We start from the raw sequence: 18,248 nt of genomic DNA, 5'->3' as shown, positions 1-18,248 counted from the left end.
TGTGCAAAAGCTTTTCAGTTTGGTGTAATCCCAATTGTTTACTTTTGCTTTTGTTTCCTTTGCCTGGGGGACATATCCAGGAAAATATTGTTAAGGATGGTTTATAAGAGTTTACTGCCTGTGTTTTCTTCTAGGAGTTTTATGGTTTCAGATCTTAAAATTAGGTCTTTAATCTATTTTGAGTTTATTTTTGTGTATGATGTAAGAGAATGGTTTCATTCTCTTGCATGTAGCTCCCTGTCCAGTTTTCCCAACACTATTGAATAAATGGTCGTTCTTCCCCATTGTGTTTTCTTGTCTTTGTCATAGATTAATTGACCATGTATGTGTGGGTTTATTTCTGGGCTCTCTGTTCTGTTCCATTAATCTACGTGTCTCTTCTTGTGCCAGTACCATAGTGTTTTGATTACTATAGCTTTGTAGTACAGTTTGAAACTTGGAATTGTAATACCATCAATACCAGAGCTTTTTTGCTCTTTCTTAAGATTGCTTTGGTTATTCAGTCTTTTGTGGTTCCATACAGATCTTAAGATTTTTTTTGTTCTAGTTCTCTGAAAAACACTGTTGGTATTTTGATGGGAATTACACCAATCCATAGATAGTTTTGGATAATATGGGCACTTAAACAATATTCTTCCGAGTCATGGGCATAGTATGTCTTGCCGTTTATTTATGTCACCTTTTATTTCTTTCATCAGTGTCTTAGAGTTTTTAGAGTACAGGTCTTTCACCTCCTTGGTTAAATTTATTCCTAGGTATAATTCTTTTTGATGAAATTGTAAATGGGATCATTCTCTTAATTTCTCTTTCTGCTATGTCATTACTAGTGTATGGAAACACAACAGATTTTTTTTTATTTTGTGTCTTGCAAAAAGTTTTTAGTTTTGATGAGTTTCAATTTATAGATGTTTTTCCTTTTATGGATAATGCTTTTGGTGTCAAATTTAAGAACTCTTTTCCTTGTCCTAGATCCTGAAGAAAGTCTCTTATTTTGTGTTTTCTCAGTTTTATAGTTTTACATTTTACAGATGAGTCTGTGCATCATTTTGAGTTAACTTTTGTATAAGGTATGAGATTTAAATCAGAGGGTTTTTCCTTAATGGTCCGATTGCTCTAGTGTTGTTTGTTGAAGAGGCTCCCATGGCTTTCAAAATATCTTCCGTGTCAGCGACTGCCAGGTTTTATAGCTAATGTTTTTGTCTTTTTTTTTTTTTTTTTGAGTTCAAAATTTGCCAACCTATAGCATATCACCCAGCGCTCATCCTGTGTTTTTGTCTTTTCTACTCCCAATATCGACCTGCCTTTTTGACATCTCTACTTGAATGTCTCTCTGTTTTTAAAAATATTTTATTTATTTATTTATTCATGAGAGGCATGGAGAGAGGCAGAGACACAGGCAGAGGGAGAAGCAGGCTCCATGCAGGGAGCCTGACGTGTGCCTTAATCCCAGAACTCCAGGATCACGCCCTGGGCCCAAAGCAGAGCTCAACCGCTGAGCCACCCGGGCGTGCCAACATGGATGTCTCTGCACGGGCATCTCCAACTCTATAGCATGGAAACTCGAACTCCTCTTCTTTCCAGGCTCTTTGCCCCATCTTCTCCATCTCCGTTATTGAATGTAGTTCTTCTTTATACCCTCCCTTCCCACCTCCAGTCCTCTAATTCTCCTCCTCAGAGAGGTCCCAGATCCAGTTACTTGTCTCTGTTTCTGTTGCTACCACCACCGTTTCTCACGTGGACCACTTCCGAGGCTTCCTGACTGGACTCCTGCTTGTGTTCCTTCTGTCGTGTAAGCTTTTAGCGTGATCTTTTATAAATTTGTGTTTGATTATGTTGTTCTCCTGCTTGAACTCATCCCTGTCTTTCCATTGCTCACAGGTTGGTGCTCTTCCCGTATTCTGTAAGCTGTCTGTGATCTTGCCCTTGGCTTCCCCTCTAACCCTCTTGGACGCTACTTGTCCTGTCAAAGCTGGTGCCCCACTCAATGTCTTTCAGTACCGGCATGTGTTTTCCCTCCTAACCTTTCTTAAGCATGCATTCCTCTGCCTGGAATGTTACTCCCGCCCACACTTCTACCTCCTACAAATCTCGGCTTGTACGTTACTCGTAGAGACACCGTTCCTGACCAGCACATTTTTAAAGAGTCCCCTGGTTATTCCTTCGAGAGCTCTGAGTCCCCTTTCCGTACTTTATTTGTTTAGCCCGTGATCTTAACTAGATGGTACACGTGAAGGACAGGGTCCTGTCGTTTTTCTTCAGTGTATCCTCTCCCTGGTCGGTGTGTAGTATATTTTTGTGCGGTAAATATTCATGAGTCAGTGAATTACAGTAAGTTAGCAAGATGTGGACAGCTTAGGGTAATACGTAATTCCAGGCTTGGTTTATATTTTTCTGAAATTGTGTTTTGGATTTTATTTATTTGAGAGAGAGAGAGAGAGAGAGAGAGAGAGAGAGAGAGAGAGAGAACACGAACATGCCCAAGTGGGGAGAGGGGCAGAGGGAGAGGCAGACTTGCCACTGAGTCCCAGGACCCTGGGATCATGACCTGAGCTGAAGTCAGACGCTCCCAGCCTCCCCCAGCCTCCCCTACCCAAGGCTTGTTTTTTTGTTTTGTTTTGTTTTTTTTTTTCAAGGCTTGGTATTTTAATGAGCCATCAGTACTTGGCTATCTTTCTTGCTTAGTCCAGGTCAGAGTATAGTAACTTAAAAGAGAATCATAAAGATTATTTATTTTTTATCTCATTAATACATTGTGAGCAGCTATCCATAGGCAACTGAAAATACTTTATTGGTTAACATAATGTGAATTTTTATTTGTGCCCCATTCATCCATGAAGAGAATGTTTCTACTTCTAGATGACCGTGGGTTGTTTCTGTCTGTATTAAGGGAATGTGTTCTGAATAGTCTGGTTTTAAGTGCCAGCATTTTCATTTATTCCTATCTAAAGTCTCTGTTCTTACAACGTATAGTTTATTTCCTTACCTCAAGAATGGGGAGGGTCATGACTGTTTTATGTGGCCTGGGTAAGCCCTCCTTTTTTTTTTTCCCCAATGTGACTATTGTTTTTTTTTTTTTTTCAATGTGACTATTGTTAAGAATTTGACTATAATATAAAATTTTTATATTCCTCATCTCTCTTTTTTTTTTTTTTTTAGCATCACTTAATCATGTTCTATGAACACTGATAAATGATTTCTGTTGTTTCCTCATCAATGCAATTTAAGTGATCATCCTAGCTTGTGGATGAGATTAACTGGCAAACATTCTTGCAAGAATTTCCTAGTATAACAAAAATTATACATTGCCTAAAGAGGCTAAGCTTTAGGATAGTGTTTGCTATGCAACTTTGGCAACTGAAGTTATTTATTTGTTTTGGTTGGGGATTTCTTTTTTGTTTTGGTTTTATTTTTATTATTATTATTTTTTTTATTGGTGTTCAATTTGCCAACATATAGCATAACACTCAGTGCTCATCCCGCCAAGTGCCTCCCTCAGTGCCCATCACCCAGTCACCCCAACCCCCCTCCCACCTCCCTTTCCACTACCCCTTGTTCATTTCCCAGAGTTAGGTGTCTCTCATGTTTTGTCACCCTCGCTGATATTTTCATTCATTTTCTCTTTTCCCTTTATTCCCTTTCACTAATTTTTTATATTCCCCAAATGAATGAGACCGTATAATGTTTGTCCTTTTCCGATTGACTTATTTCACTCAGCATAATACCCTCCAGGTCCCTCCACATCGAAGCAAGTAGTGGGTATCTTGTTTTTCTTAAAGATAACTGTTTTTAAGTAATCTCCACACCCAGTGCCAGGCTCAAACTCCTAACCCCAAGATCGAGAGTCGCACATTTCACCAACTGAGCCAACCAGGCGCCCACAACTGAGGTTTTTTTAAAATTGAAACTATTACCATGCCCATATGTGGTATATTATCTTTAAGTGACCCTTAGATTATTATTATTTTTCCTTTTTTCTAATATTCTTGAATTGTCTCAATATTCAGCAGGAACTATTTGAAGGCAAAGAACAATAAGTATTTGGAGCATATATTGATAGAGTGAATACAACTCAATGTGGAAGTAGAATCAATCTCTCCTTTTATAGGTGTAAATGCTACTAATAGTATGTGTTAAGGAAAAGTTTGCTTTCCTCACTTTTATGTAGGTTCTAGAGCTGTTTCTTGTGTTTAGAGATCCAACAAACATTTGTGTAGTTAAGGCCTTGTAGAAAATTAGTTTCTTTTGGCCCGTGAATACAAAATCTTGCCTTCTTCCCACCTGAAAGACTCTCCATGCCCAGAATGAAGAGTGGGTGCTAAAAAGAAAGGTGGCAGGTAATTTGTAACTTGGGCTGGTCTACACAACTCTTTTTTCCTAAGATAATAGTCTGAGTCCCTGTCTGTATTTAGCATTTCTGAAGTGTAAAGATCAGTAATAGTGTTAACTCATTAACAGATGACTAGAGTTTGAGCAATTTATGGAGAAACCAAAATTCAAATGAAAGCATGGATCTTCTAATTCTGTTAAATCAACAAGTGCTTATTTAAAGCCACTTTATACAAGATACTCTTTGAGCCCATTGGGAGATTCAGATGATTGGAGATGTCTGTGTTTTAGAGATCTAGGAGAATATACAAACAAGTTTGTAAATCTTCTGATTCTCTACCCAAATTTAGTGTTTTGAAGTGTTTTTCTTTCCCTCCTATATTAACTGTGGAAGTTCCCAGAGTTTGGTGCAGTCAGGTTAGGGAGACACTAGCTTAAATTCTCCAGGATGTGGGACTTACTGAATAAATTCCATTACTGAATAATTTTACTATAACTAATAATGATAATGGTCTACAATAGAAGTTTTTAGATTCCTTACTTTTCTGTAATTTGGTTTAGTCAACACAAGGAGGCATTTGGGTAGCCAGAATGCAAAATCTGTATACTAGAATGGTCTTGGCAAGCTTTACTGGAGAAAGATACGGCATTTGGAAAAGTAGGGAGCCAAAAGAATGTCAGGCAAGGGAAAGACATGGGCAGAATTCCAGAGGACAAAAAAGTTTGTAATGGCCTTGGTGTTCAGACTTGTGGTCTTAGCTTATGTATTTTCAAGATTTATCAGTCTGTCTTCTATAATTATTCCCTTGATTTTATTTTAGGCATGATATTTAAGATATTTTGAAGGTCAAAATAACATTAAAGGAGAAATGAAATTATTTTGTTTGAGGAAGGGTTAAAAGGTTGAATAATCTTGATCTAAATAACGATTTCCTAAGAGAAATCTGGGAGATTTCCAGAAGTTGTCTGGTTCAGAGAACAGTTCTCAGGATTGGAAAGAGAAATTGAGGAGTCCCAGAGAAGGGACTCTATGGTGAGAACCACTTGATCCTCACAAAGAGATGGATGAAAACAATTTAAACCACAAAAATACCATGTCATGTTCATTATTACAGATGGGGCAAAACTGGTGTCATTGGCTAACATAACTGTTAGAGAAATTTTCAGATGAATGTAATACTCCCATTTCCTGGGATATTCAGGAGTAAGTTCCTAGTTTCTGATATCCTTAGATTAAGTATTCTGTCTCTAAGAACTATTTTTTTTTTTAATTAAGACAGTTATAAAGCAATGACATTAGAATTGTTTAACTATCCTTAGTCCTGGAACCCTAACCACTATTCTCATTTTTGGATGTTATCTTCTAACCTTGACTTGTATGTATTCCTAAGTGGTGGTACTTTAAATAAAAAGGAACGCTGACATTTAGAGAATTAAATATGATTTCCTTTTCTCTTTTTAAGGTATGTGTTGGGTGGTGGAGCACTATGTATGGAACTTCTCACAAAACAGGTGACTGGTTTTCTTGTGGTACTCCTGTTTTTCAATTTCGGTGGAGTGTTTTGATGATGTTAAATTAGATTCTGAGTGAAAAAGCTCTGATGTAATGCCACCAAAAAATTGTTTTGAAGAGTACCTACTTTTAATAATGAAATGCTATTTAAGGCAAACCAATAAAATGACATTGTACTTGGTGCTTAATCTATGCAAGGATAGGTGTTCTGAGAGCGATGTTTCTATAAGGTTATAATTTGCTCATGTTTGATACTTAGAACATAGATTTTGTTTTTGTTTTTGTTTTACAAGATTTTTAGAAAGTCCAACTTTACTTTTTTCTCTTGTATACAGACTTCTTAACATTGTCTTGCTGTTGTCAAGCTGCTACGTGCCATTTTAAGTTTTCCCAAGTGGGAATCAAGAGTACCACTGTGTTTTTTCTTCTTCCTGTAGGGCTGGAGCAGTGCCTACTCAATAGAATCAGTCATCATGCAGATCAATGCCACCTTAGTGAAAGGCAAAGCCAGAGTGCAGTTTGGAGCAAATAAGGTACCTTTATTAAGAAGATCACATAAATGATAATACATGTTTTCTGTTACCTTATGAGACATCTTCTTGTTCTTCTAGTCTTTGTTATTCTTACTATAGGTAAACATGTCTATAATTTGAAGTCTTGTATGTATATGCTAATGAGTTAAAAATTATATGTACTTTAAAGATTGCCGAAATTGAGATCATGTTATAATAGTTAATTCCCAGTGAGCATTTATATGCTAGGCTCTGATCTAAACTTTTTACTTGTAGGTACTATTTCAGTCCTTTTACTGACAGAAGAGTAGGTAATATTATCGTCCTCATTTTGTGGATGAGGAAACTGAAGCACATGGAGGTTAGATAACGCATGTAGGTAAGGTGGACAGGTGGCAGAATGAGGATTGGAACCAGACGGCCTAGTGTTAGTCTCTACTCTTACCCACAGAGTTCTGTTCTTTATTCACTATGTCAGAAACCTCTTTCCATGTCTAATTGTAGTTGTCTATAAACAGTTAAATGGACCAAGGATAATACTCTTAAGTTAGTATATTTTGCAGAAATATTTGTTGATGGAAATTATCCTGACCTAACATTTCAAAAATTTGGGTGTTCCTAAAGGTCTGTGTGAATTTTGTGTTAAATGCCTATCCAAATAGTTTGAAATCTAAATTATGTATTTATAACTATATTGCACATCAAAGCAGGAGTCCAGTAGACTCTTAATTAATTCACAAAGGAAGAAAAAATTGAAAAGGCTATTATAAAAATCATTTATTTGGGGTAGTCCTATATAGTCAGTCTTACTTGAGTTCTTTTAAGAGATGTTTCTTTACACTGGAACAAAATAAAAATAACATTTTTTTATAAAATCTACAAGTTAATTATTGAATGCTAATGAATTGCTTAACTACATTTAACTAGAAATAATATTACCATTTGGTATACTTCTGGTCTTTTAAATTTCTTCCTGGCATTTTTTTTTTTTTATATAGAACTTGATGTGAAATTTCATCATGTTTTTTTTTAATTAGCATGTTTTTCTTGTTAAAATATATAAAAGGCTTAGAAAGAGGATTGTTTTTGAGTAATTGAGAGAACATTTTACCAGTAACTCACTGTAAACTTACCTCTTCTGGGTGTCTGTATCTTTACCTTAAAAACAATTGTCTGGATATTTTCAGTCTCTTCCAGTTTTAAAATTCTATAGTACCAATACTCTGTTCAGTGGCACAGTTCTCTTGGAATCACTCAATGTCAGTATTATTTTCAACCCTTATGTTTCCATGATTTATAGGTTTTATACAGAGTGCTAAGTTGGGCAACTAAGCACATTTGCATATTAAAGTATGTCTTACAAGGTGAATTTTTTTAATGAATTGTTATGATAAAACTTCACTCTTTCAGTTTTTTTCTTCTTATTAATAAATATCAGTTAAGAATATGGAAACTTTATATAATTAGGAGTTTTACCTTCAAGGATTTTAAACTACAGGAAGTAGTCTGAATGTTAACTTAAAAATACTGTCAAATCATGTAGTAAATGGTGTTAAAAAATAGGCTACCATTTGTGTGTGTGTGTGTGTGTGTGTGTGTGTGTGTGTGAGAGAGAGAGAGAGAGAGAGGGAGGGAGGGAGAGACAAGGATGTATTATGTAGATGTGTCTTTTTTTTTTTCTTTTTTCTTTTTTTGTCTTTTTTTTTTTTTTTTTTTTTTAAGCAGAGACCATCTCTGTAAAGATATTCAAGAAAGTATTATTTCTGAAAAGGGGGTATTGAAATATTGATGGGGTAAGTTAGAGATGGAAGAGAGACTTTAAATCATTTGTGCTCTTTGAATTTTTTTGACATATGACTATTACTTCAAAAATATTTTAAATATTTTTAATGATACTATTAGCTGTTGATTAAAAATAAATGAATGAATTTGTTTCCTGAAAATATTACTAAAATGATACACGTAAGTACTGGAGAAAAAAAAATGCCTCTCAGAACATACGAAATTTGGAGATAGGGTCAAATTGATGTTGCTCAGGATGTGCAGCTTTCTGCAGGCAAGAGTCATTGCACAGCCCTGCCATTAGCTTGCTCTCGTAGGCTCAGCCAGCAGGAGCTGAGAGTAAGCCATGGGGCAGAAGGATGTCGGCCAGGCTGGTTTTCTGGTCAGTTAACATGGGCTACAGGCTGTAACATTAACTCCAGGCTGTAGTAATGAGAAAGCCTTCTAAAGTAGAGTTCTTCTATTATGACTTGGCAAGAATTTGGGGTTTGGATAGGCAAGGTTCATTCACCGCATAGAAGGCATGATAGTTGGGGTAAATAAATAGTCAAATCCTAGAGCACAGCAACTGTTGGAGTAGCTCCTAAACTATTTCTACAATCAGGAAAGGCACCAATAAATCATTCCCTGTTGCCCATAGACTTGAAGAACAAATTAAGCTTGGTCAAATGGACAGTTGTAGAACTCTGTAGCCAATAGTTAGGTACTACATCTTTCCCAAGCATTATTGGGATATGGGGGAAAATAATAAATTCGTAAATTAATTTTTTTATGATTTTATTATTCATGAGAGACACAGAGAGAAAGAGGGGCAGAGACACAGGCAGAGGGAGAAGCAGGCTTCATTCAGAGAGCCTGATGTGGGACTCAATCCTGGGACTCCAGGACCATAGCCTGGGCCGAAGGCAGGCACTAAACTGCCGGCCATCCAGGGATCCCCCATAAATTAATACTTAAAAAACAAGCCCATAGCAGTTAAGGTTAGAAGTCAGTAATGAAAAGATTAATGAAAATCCATATGAATTTGTAAATTAAACACCATTCTAAATCATGCAGCACTGAGGTGGCTCAGTGGTTGAGCGCCTGCCTTCCCGGGGTCCCAGGGTCCTGGGACCTACGTTTCTGCCTCTTTCTGTGTCTCTCATAAATAAATAAATCTTAAAATAAATAAATCATGGTTAAAGAATCTTATGAATATTTAAAAATACTTAGAACTGAACCATAATAGAAATACTAAAGTTCTCCCTCTGTCCCTCTTTCCTTCTCTATCCCTTTATCTATCCTTCCTCCCTCTCTCTCTCTCTCTCTTTCAAACATTCATGAAACTAATCCTGTTCAGTGAAGAAAACTTCAAATTTTCGAAGTGGGAAAAGGATAGATGTCATCCTCTGATCCTCATTAAATTAAAAACTTTAACAAGAAAACAAATGTTCCTTTTGTGGAATTATGAAATTCAGACAGCCCTTAATAGGGGCTTTGAAATGAAAACTGCAGGATAGCTAGAGAACAGCAATAATGAAATTACTGCGTGCTAGGAAGTCAAGGAGAGCTCGGACTGAATACTCCTTGCCCTAAAATCCTTGTATCATTAAAAAAAAATAAAAAATAAATGAGCCAAGCTTCTAACTCAGTGTTAGAAAAGACAATCAGGTAAGCTGAAAGCAGAAGGAAGGAGTTAACAATGATATGTGCAGAGGTCAGTGGAGCAGAAAACAGAAAGGGCCAACTCCCTGGTACCAGAAGCCTCCACAGTGACCTTCTCTAAATTGGACGAAGATCCTGATGTTGACAACTGGGAATGGGCAAGGCTGATGTTCTTTCTTTCTCCTCTTGTAGATGGGCAGTAGGGATAGGAAGCGACTGCTGCTCCATCATTTGCAAGTTCCCATCTATGTGTATTTTTCCTGTATAATGTTTCTCTTGTACCTTTGTCCCTTGGTGAACAGGCTGACTGAATAACACTACTTTTCATTAACTTACAGATAACATTAGGGCACATTTTCTTTGTTTTACAGATGCGGTATGGGAGGGTTTTACTGTTTTTAAAGAGGTCTTAGATGGGGATCCCTGGGTGGCTCAGTGGCTTAGTTCCTGCCCTTGGGAGCCCAGGGCGTGATCCTGGAGTCCCGGGTTGGAGTCCCACATCGGGCTCCCTGCATGGAGGCTGCTTCTCCCTCTGCCTGCCCCCCATCTGTGTCTCTATGAATAAATATATAAAATCTTAAAAAAAAAAAAAAAAGTCTTAGAAAGTGAAAAAGGCTACACTGTAGAAAAAGAAAGACCTAAAACATCTATTTGCAGAAATAGAAATAAATAGCTTGTGAACATTTGGAGACACACTCAGCCTCACTCAGTAATGGAAATGCAAATCAAATCCCCCCCCCCCTTCCTTCCACCTCTGATATTACAAATAACAAAGGTTTGTAAGAGGGCTCTGGTGAGATGGTATAGAGGCATTCCCACCATTCCCACACGTGGAGCCCATTTATACACTCTTACTTAAGGACAGCTATTTTAGCAACACCTCAAGATTACAAAGGCCTATATATCTTTTGACCCAGCAGTTCTGCTCAAGGACTTTTCCCCAGGACTTTGGAAATATTTGTTCAGGGTTACTCACTATAACACTGTGACAACAAAATACTGAAAACAACCTAAATGTCCACCAATTGGAGATTAATAAGATATTTGACTCTCCATGTAACAGAATAAAAACAGGAGGGTTTAATAAAACAGGAGGATTAAGCTTTTTGCACACTGATAGGGAACCAGGTCCAAGATTCAGGGGAGATAAGGGAGTAGAATGGTGTCTGCAGCATACTACCTACCATTTCTTGGGAGGAAAAGCAGGGGATGGTGGGTACTAACAATAAGCTATACATGGCTTTTCTTATATAATCTTAAGGAGATACAAGAAACTAACGGTAATTAACTTGAGTAGGAAAAAGGAGGGTGGATGAGAGGAAGAACCGGATGGTTGCGGGACAGGTAGGAAGGAGAATTTTCACCTAGAATGTTTTATACTTTTTAATTCTTGTGCTGTGTGAATTTATTATTAAGTTCTATGATATAACGGGTGTGTACCACTATGAAGAATGCTCATGATATATTGTAGGTTAAAATGTTGCTCAGTTGTACTGATAGAAACAAAATCAATCCTAAATTTGGCCCTTTAAAAGAGGATCTAAAGAGGCTACCAAAACAGGAGTCCTTTAGTAATGCCTTGGTGCCACTTATGATATTTTTTTAGATTTTTAACTTAAGGTGTCATTGATACACGTAGTCCTCAAAGCTTAGTGTTACCTTATCTAACGGTCATATTTCAGGCTTTTTGTGTGTGTGTGGTGGCTTTTTTTGGGGGTGGGGGAAGGGACGTGGCAGTTATGAGGAAGAGAGATGGGAGTTTTACTCATGTCCAAATAGCATTCTTTGACTTGACTCACCAGTGGAGAGGGGCACTAGAACTATAAAGCCTTATACTTGTCCAGTAAAAGGATTTGTAAAAGTGAACTGTGGAGCTTAAATAGATTTTTATTGTAGTACAACTTTGGTTTTGTTACTCTAAAGTGGTAGAGAATAATGAAATTGAGAAATGAGGGTTTGAAGTGAAAGTTATTTTTGAAATGGAAATATTTCGTTTCCTGTGTTCTTTTAAGCATAGTAGTAATACATCCAATAAATTATTTGTAATGATCTTCATCTACTTACAGTTTTTATTTAAAATGTGTAATTCTCTTTCAGAATCAATATAATCTAGCAAGAGCCCAACAATCCTATAATTCCATTGTACAGATACATGAGAAAAATGGTACGTTTAATTCAATAAGTATTTATTACCATTTATGAAGTTTTCTATGAGGTACTTCCTACTGATAACTTTTCCTGTTTTTGTTTTTGCCTTAAGTTCTTAAAGTACTGTTACCACAATGAAAAAATTTAACTTTTGAGGATGCACACACTGCTTCATTAAAAAAATCTTTGTATCCTAAATACTTGGCCTGAGAACCTGAGTCAGTCAAGATTTTTTAGTAGATTAATGAACAAATCACTTTACTTGCTTGAAATGTCTGGTATTTGGATAGGAATTGGGTTCAAGGCAATTGTGCAGGTGGAGTTCTTGTTCTTGATACTGAGTAAATGCAATCAGGATCCTGAACCAGCTGTTTCTGAAACATCTTCAGACTACCTAGTGCTTTTTGACAGTCATACACATTTATCTATTCAAGTAAAAACAGACATATAGACATAGAAGAGTATTTGAGTTGGAAATTTAAAAAACTTAAAATATCTTTCATGAAGTTTATTATACCTTAAATTTTGCTGGTATTCACAATGCATGTTTTGAGTTTTTGTCTCTAACAGGTAGATTTGGAATTAGAAGACTGATTTTTCAAGTATCATTTGTGTTACTCACTAGCTGTGTGTCTCTGAGCAAGTCCCATTTCCTCATCTCTAAAAAGGTGCTATCTGTCTTGCCAGACTTGTGAGGAAAAAGAATAGTGTATACGCATGGCACTTTGTAACTAAGTGCTGATAACAAGATATTCATTATAGCCATGGTAGTGAAACTGATGCTTTGTTGTGCAGAGCAAGTTAATAGGAAGTTTTCTTTAAGGAGAGTATTTACAGCAAAATGTTCTTTACTAGAAATGTGGTAGCTTGTGACTTAATACTTGTGCTTTGTGCACACTTTTATTTTAATTTCAAAGCAAATTCACCACTTTTTTCAGTGACTATTTCTGAAAGTAATATTTGAAACAGTTCAAGTTTCTAAAGGAAATGATAAAACTTGAGGGCAAGGCTGGGTTTTCATAATAATTCATAGCACGCTAAATTAAATCCACAGGTACTTGTATATGACTTCATAACCATGTGGATGCTCTACATATCTTGGTATATTCATACTGTTCCAATGGCCATTTCGTGCGAAGCAATACTTAGTTTCGTTAGCCTTTCTATAGAGAGCTTAGATTTTTGTTGTCTGGGAAACAGTCACATTTTTTTTTTTTTTTTTTAAATTTTATTTATTTATGATAGTCTCACAGAGAGAGAGAGAGAGGCAGAGACACAGGCAGAGGGAGAAGCAGGCTCCATGCACCGGGAGCCCGACGTGGGATTCGATCCTGGGTCTCCAGGATCGCGCCCTGGGCCAAAGGCAGGCGCCAAACCGCTGCGCCACCCAGGGATCCCCCACATTTTTTCTTTTACTTATTTTTTGTTGAAGCAAACATTGTAGTCATCATTCCAAAATGTTTATGTAAATGTATTTTAGAAAGTGGGTGTGTATAAGCTTAGCTTTGGTAAAAGAGCATTTGATTCAGAATCAGGAAAGGTTCCAGGTTGGTTTGTGCTGCCAACTCTGATCCTAGGCATAGTCACTGCACTTGCTGAGATGACTTCCTCACTGGTGAAATGGTATCGTTGTATTAATGACAGTCCAGGTTCTTATTATTTTAAAATGCCAGCATTTTGTTTGGGGGATAGTTATTTTCAGTTAGGTTTACTTTTATGCAGTTGAAATGGAAGAGCAAACCTAGCTTGTAGTCCGTTGTTCCATGCTATCACCTTTAGCTAGATATTCAATTAGTGTAGAAATTTTATGTTGAAAACTCAAGTACAATTTATTCATGGAAAATAACTTTGTTGTGCACATATCAAAATGCTATGTTATCAACCCGAATGTAAGTTTAATTTTTACAATAGGTTTAAACAAGAAAAATATGAGTAGAGGAAGTAGCCAAACTTAAACGAAATGCCATTACTCTTACTGACTCAAGAAGGTCTTTTAACATTTTTTCCATTGTGTTTCAGGCTGGTATACCCCTCCAAAGGAAGATGGCTAAATATGTTGACTGTCGTACCTTTGAACCAATGTTGCTTTAAAGAAAATCTTTCCAACATCCAGACACAAGCTTTGAGTGCCCTTATAACAGCAGTACCGAAGACATTAGCTAATAGATATTTTAGTGGATAATCTGTTGACTGACATCCAGTATGAGTTACAGCCTTTTCATTTTGCTCATTTTAGGTATCTTGGACTGAGTAGTGGGGCATTTACTCATACTGGCCACTCATCTCTTTTTCATGAAAAATCTGTTAAGCAGACAAGTCAGCATCAGGTTATAGAAGTTGCGACTATAGGGTAACTTTCCCATATTGAGCTCATGTGTTATAAGGACTTGCAATATACTGTTCCATTTAGAGCCAATAAAAGTTTGATATTTTAATATTGGTTTAGAAAATTTAAGGTCTTCTAAATCACACTAGCTTTTTCAAATAAAAACCATTTTTTGATATTGCCAAAATAATGACAGGAAACCTCCTCATTAAACTGTTAAACTTTTTTATGGCTAGGTGAAAATATGAATTGTTTCCCAAAAATATGCTGAGTTGTATTGTACCTTTTAGGCAAAGCAAAGCAAGGCTGTGTAAATTAAAGCTTTGTGAGTAGTACTTTCCACTGGGGCATCAGTCTTGCTGGGCTGAATCCGCTTCTTTGTTGGTTCAGTATTTCTTATGAAGAACTGCAGTATAGAGCTTGAAGTTATTTAAAATACTAAATCATTTTACTTTGTGTTTCCATTTTATTAACGGGATGTTGCAATCCTTTTTAAACTAATAAACTTGTAAAGTGATTGGCACAAAGAATCCTTGAGCAAAAAGTTGCACAGCGAAGCACAAAAAGATATCTAATTTGGAGACTCTTAAAATTTTTGCTATAGTCATAACGATGGCTTTTACATTGAAAGACTAATAGGAATCCTGCCATGTTCATTCTTTTATAAAACGTGACTCAAATCAGCGTACCTCCATTTTATTGCCTTACTTGAATCAGTCTGGTTTAGGTTGGTGATAGATTTTTTTTTTTTATCTACCCAAGTTTGACTTAAAAGCAAATTCTAGTTATTAAGCACTTTTAAAATGAAATCCAGAAGCACATTTTTCTGCACAAACATGTTACAAAATTCAAAAATGTTTCTTACACATTTGCTCTAAGTTTCGATTCTTAACTTTGTAGACCACATCAGAGAAACTTGGCACTTCTGCGTTACTGTGTGTGTGTGACTTGTTTTTGCTCTATTTTGGTTAAGAGAGAACAGTAGAAAAATATTTTCTGGCATTTTTGTGTACTTGGGTTACATTTGTATAAAGTTCTGATCGCCAGTTGCTGAGATAATAAGTAACCAGCCAGGATTCTTTAAAAGCATTAAAGTTCCTTAAACCTAAGGCTAAATCTTGAATACATTATTGAATTCTTTAATATCCTGATGGCTAGCAGATCGACAGCTGCACACTTGGCATGCTTTGTTTTTTGGGGGTTTTATTTTTCATTGCAGATTTATTTGGCAATGTACAGTAAATTTTGTAAACTTGCATCAAGTTTATGAATAAAAAACCATTTAAAAAATAACTTTGTTACTTTTCCCTTGTAAGAGATAATAGAGCTTACAAACACCTGAAGCCAAGAGTGAGGGTTTTTTTTTGAAGTAGGATTTATATATGGTGGGATGGGGTGAGGAAGAGGGTTGAGAGGAACAGAGGCAGATTGATTTAACAAGAGGAACCTAGGGAACCCAGAAATGGTGTACATGGACTTGGTTATACTCCGGTTTTCCTCAACCTTCTCCCTCTCCCGCTCTTTCCTTAATATAAATCCAAGTACTGCTTTCTCCATAGCCATCCCTAGTCCCCCCCTCCCCCGTTAACAAGAGTCTGCCCCCTCCGTGGTATTCCCGTGGCCTCTTTACAGACAGCTATCAAGTCTTCTCCCAGAAAAACTTTGGTCAGAAAACTCAGGCCTGGGACATCCAGGCTCTGCTACGCTGCTTTGAGATTTTTCTGTGTTGGCTTTATCTTTGGATTCAATGTTATGTCTGGGTGCTGTATCCGCGTTCCTCTGCGCAGAGGCAGATGATGGTCTGGTCTTTTAGAAGCTGCCGCCACCCACCCATCCACCCACCCCGCGTACTGCTCTTCACTGTTCCTTGGCTGGAACTGGGGCTTGTGCCCACCTCTCAACTGATGGCTGAATTCATACTTTGTGCCAGCGCTAGTCAGTGTACGATCTGGGGAACTCTGGAGACCCCAGGGACCCTCCCAGGAGGTTAGGGTCAAGTTATTTTCCTAAAACATTTGCCATTTTCTTACAAGCGTACAGTGGGCTTTTCCAGAGCCCGCCCAATGTGACGGCGCAACAGATGGCATTCAGAAGCAGGTCCAGCTGGCTTCCATTAAGCCAGAAATTAGAGGTTTGCCAACTAAAGCGACCCCACAACTGTTCACTATTGGATGAGGGAGGGCATAGTTATTTTTTCACAAATATTCTGTTAGTCTTTGTTCATCTGGACTTACTATTTTATGTGAATCAATATTGAAGTGTTAATCTTTAATATGGCCAATAGTAGATCCAACCCACACAAGCTCCGTGGGGTTGTCATTATTAACGTGTTAAGAGTCCTGAGGCCACATGCTTGGGACCCGCTGCGTTAGGTGAATCGAGTTCACCCTCAGGAGACGGGGCTGGAGGCCGGGCTCGTTGGAGGGCGCAGCAGGGGTAAGGGACGTCGGCGGGGATGCAGCCGCGCCTCCCTCGGAATCCCAGGGAAGGCAGGAGTCGCGCGGAGGGCGTGCCCACACCCGACGGACACGCGGGGGGAGATGCTCAGCGTCACGGACCACAGGCGCGTGCAGGGGAGCGGCCACCTGACCCGGCGAGGGGCTTAAACGCCAGAAAAGACACGTGCCTTGGTGAGGAGGCAGAGAAGGGCGAGTGCGCCGCCGGCGGGGCGACCCGAGGGTGCCTGGGAAGGGGGGGCGGGGACGGCCCGCGGGCGCCTCGGGGGGGTGGGGGGGGCGGGGACGGCCCGCGGGCGCCTCAGGGGGGGGGCGGGACCGGCCCGAGGGCGCCTCAGAGGGGGGGGCGGGACCGGCCCGAGGGCGCCTCAGAGGGGGGCGGGGACGGCCCGAGGGCGCCTCAGAGGTGGGGGGCGGGGACGGCCCGCGGGCGCCTCGGGGGGGGGGGGGGGCGGGAACGGCCCGAGGGCGCCTCAGAGGGGGGGGCGGGAACGGCCCGAGGGCGCCTCAGGGGGGGGGGGCGGGAACGGCCCGAGGGCGCCTCGGGGGGCGGGAACGGCCCGAGGACGCCTCAGAGGGGCGGGCGGGACCGGCCCATGGGCGCCTCAGAGGGGGGGCGGGACCGGCCCGAGGGCGCCTCAGAGGGGTGGGCGGGAACGGCCCGAGGGCGCCTCAGAGGGGTGGGCGGGAACGGCCCGAGGGCGCCTGGGGGGGGCGGGAACGGCCCGAGGGCGCCTCAGAGAAGGGGCCGCGAGAACGGCCCGAGGGCTCCTCAAAGGGGGGGGACGGCAACGGCCCGCGGGCGCCTCAGAGCCCGGGCCTAGCCATGGCCCCCTCAGCGGCGATTCCCCGCTGTTTACAGAGGGCGGCACCCGCCCGGCACAGCGCGCCTTCACAACCGCCCACTCGAAGTGCGTAGAGACGTGGGTTTATCGATTCGGCCAGAAAAGAGGCCTCGCGGTGCGCAGGGACGCGGATGGGCCCGGCGGGCCGAGTGCCGAGCGACGGGAGTCCGGCAGGCACGGGCGTGGACGCACCTTGGGATCTACGCAGAAGGAACAGATTCTGAGCACTTGGACGCGCGGACCAGTGGTTGGCGGGGGGCGGGGGCGGGGCCGGGGCGCTCTTCCCCGCTACCCGAGCCCGAGTCTACACCCGAAACCCCTGAGCGCTTAGACGTCGGGGCCGCGGCTCCGGCCCGAGTCGGGGGAGCCCAGGCGCGCCCGCGTCCCCCGCCCCCGCGCGCTCCCCCCAACTGCACAGTCTGAAGAAAGCATTTACGTGGGGCGGCCCGGGTGGCCCCGCGGTCTAGCGCCGCCTCCAGCCCGGGGCGTGACCCCGGGGTCGCAGGATCGAGTCCACGTCGGGCTCCCTGCATGGGGCCTGCTGCTCCCTCTGCCTCTCTGTCTCATGAATAAGTAAAATCTTAAAAAAAAAAATTTACGCCAAAGCTTCCCGCAGCGCCCGCACACGCGGAGCCCGTCGCTACCGGAGCGGGTCAAGGCTGGGCTCGCGCTGACACACGCCCGCCCCCAGACGCG

General features: G+C 40.4%; 1 protein-coding gene across 3 annotated transcripts in view; it reads left to right on the top strand.

Annotated features, from left to right (window-relative positions):
* The window catches only part of UBE2Q2 (ubiquitin conjugating enzyme E2 Q2), a 57,593-nt gene extending 43,233 nt beyond the window's left edge, over positions 1–14,360 (top strand). For all 3 annotated transcript variants that reach the window (XR_003145904.3, XM_025472077.3, XM_025472076.3), the window contains 4 exons: positions 5,790–5,838; positions 6,277–6,372; positions 11,875–11,941; positions 13,945–14,360. Coding sequence is in view for 2 of the 3 variants with exons in the window: in XM_025472077.3 (XP_025327862.1) it covers positions 5,790–5,838; positions 6,277–6,372; positions 11,875–11,941; positions 13,945–13,976 (244 nt within the window). In the remaining variant the exon portion in view is untranslated. The remainder of the gene's footprint in view (positions 1–5,789; positions 5,839–6,276; positions 6,373–11,874; positions 11,942–13,944) is intronic.
* The last annotated feature ends 3,888 nt before the right edge of the window (positions 14,361–18,248 follow it).

The sequence above is a fragment of the Canis lupus genome, chromosome 30 (assembly GCF_003254725.2).
Source record: "Canis lupus dingo isolate Sandy chromosome 30, ASM325472v2, whole genome shotgun sequence".
In the NCBI taxonomy this organism is placed as follows: domain Eukaryota; kingdom Metazoa; phylum Chordata; class Mammalia; order Carnivora; family Canidae; genus Canis; species Canis lupus.
Note: the sequence above shows the minus strand (reverse complement) of the source record. Positions and strands in the feature narration are given on the sequence as shown.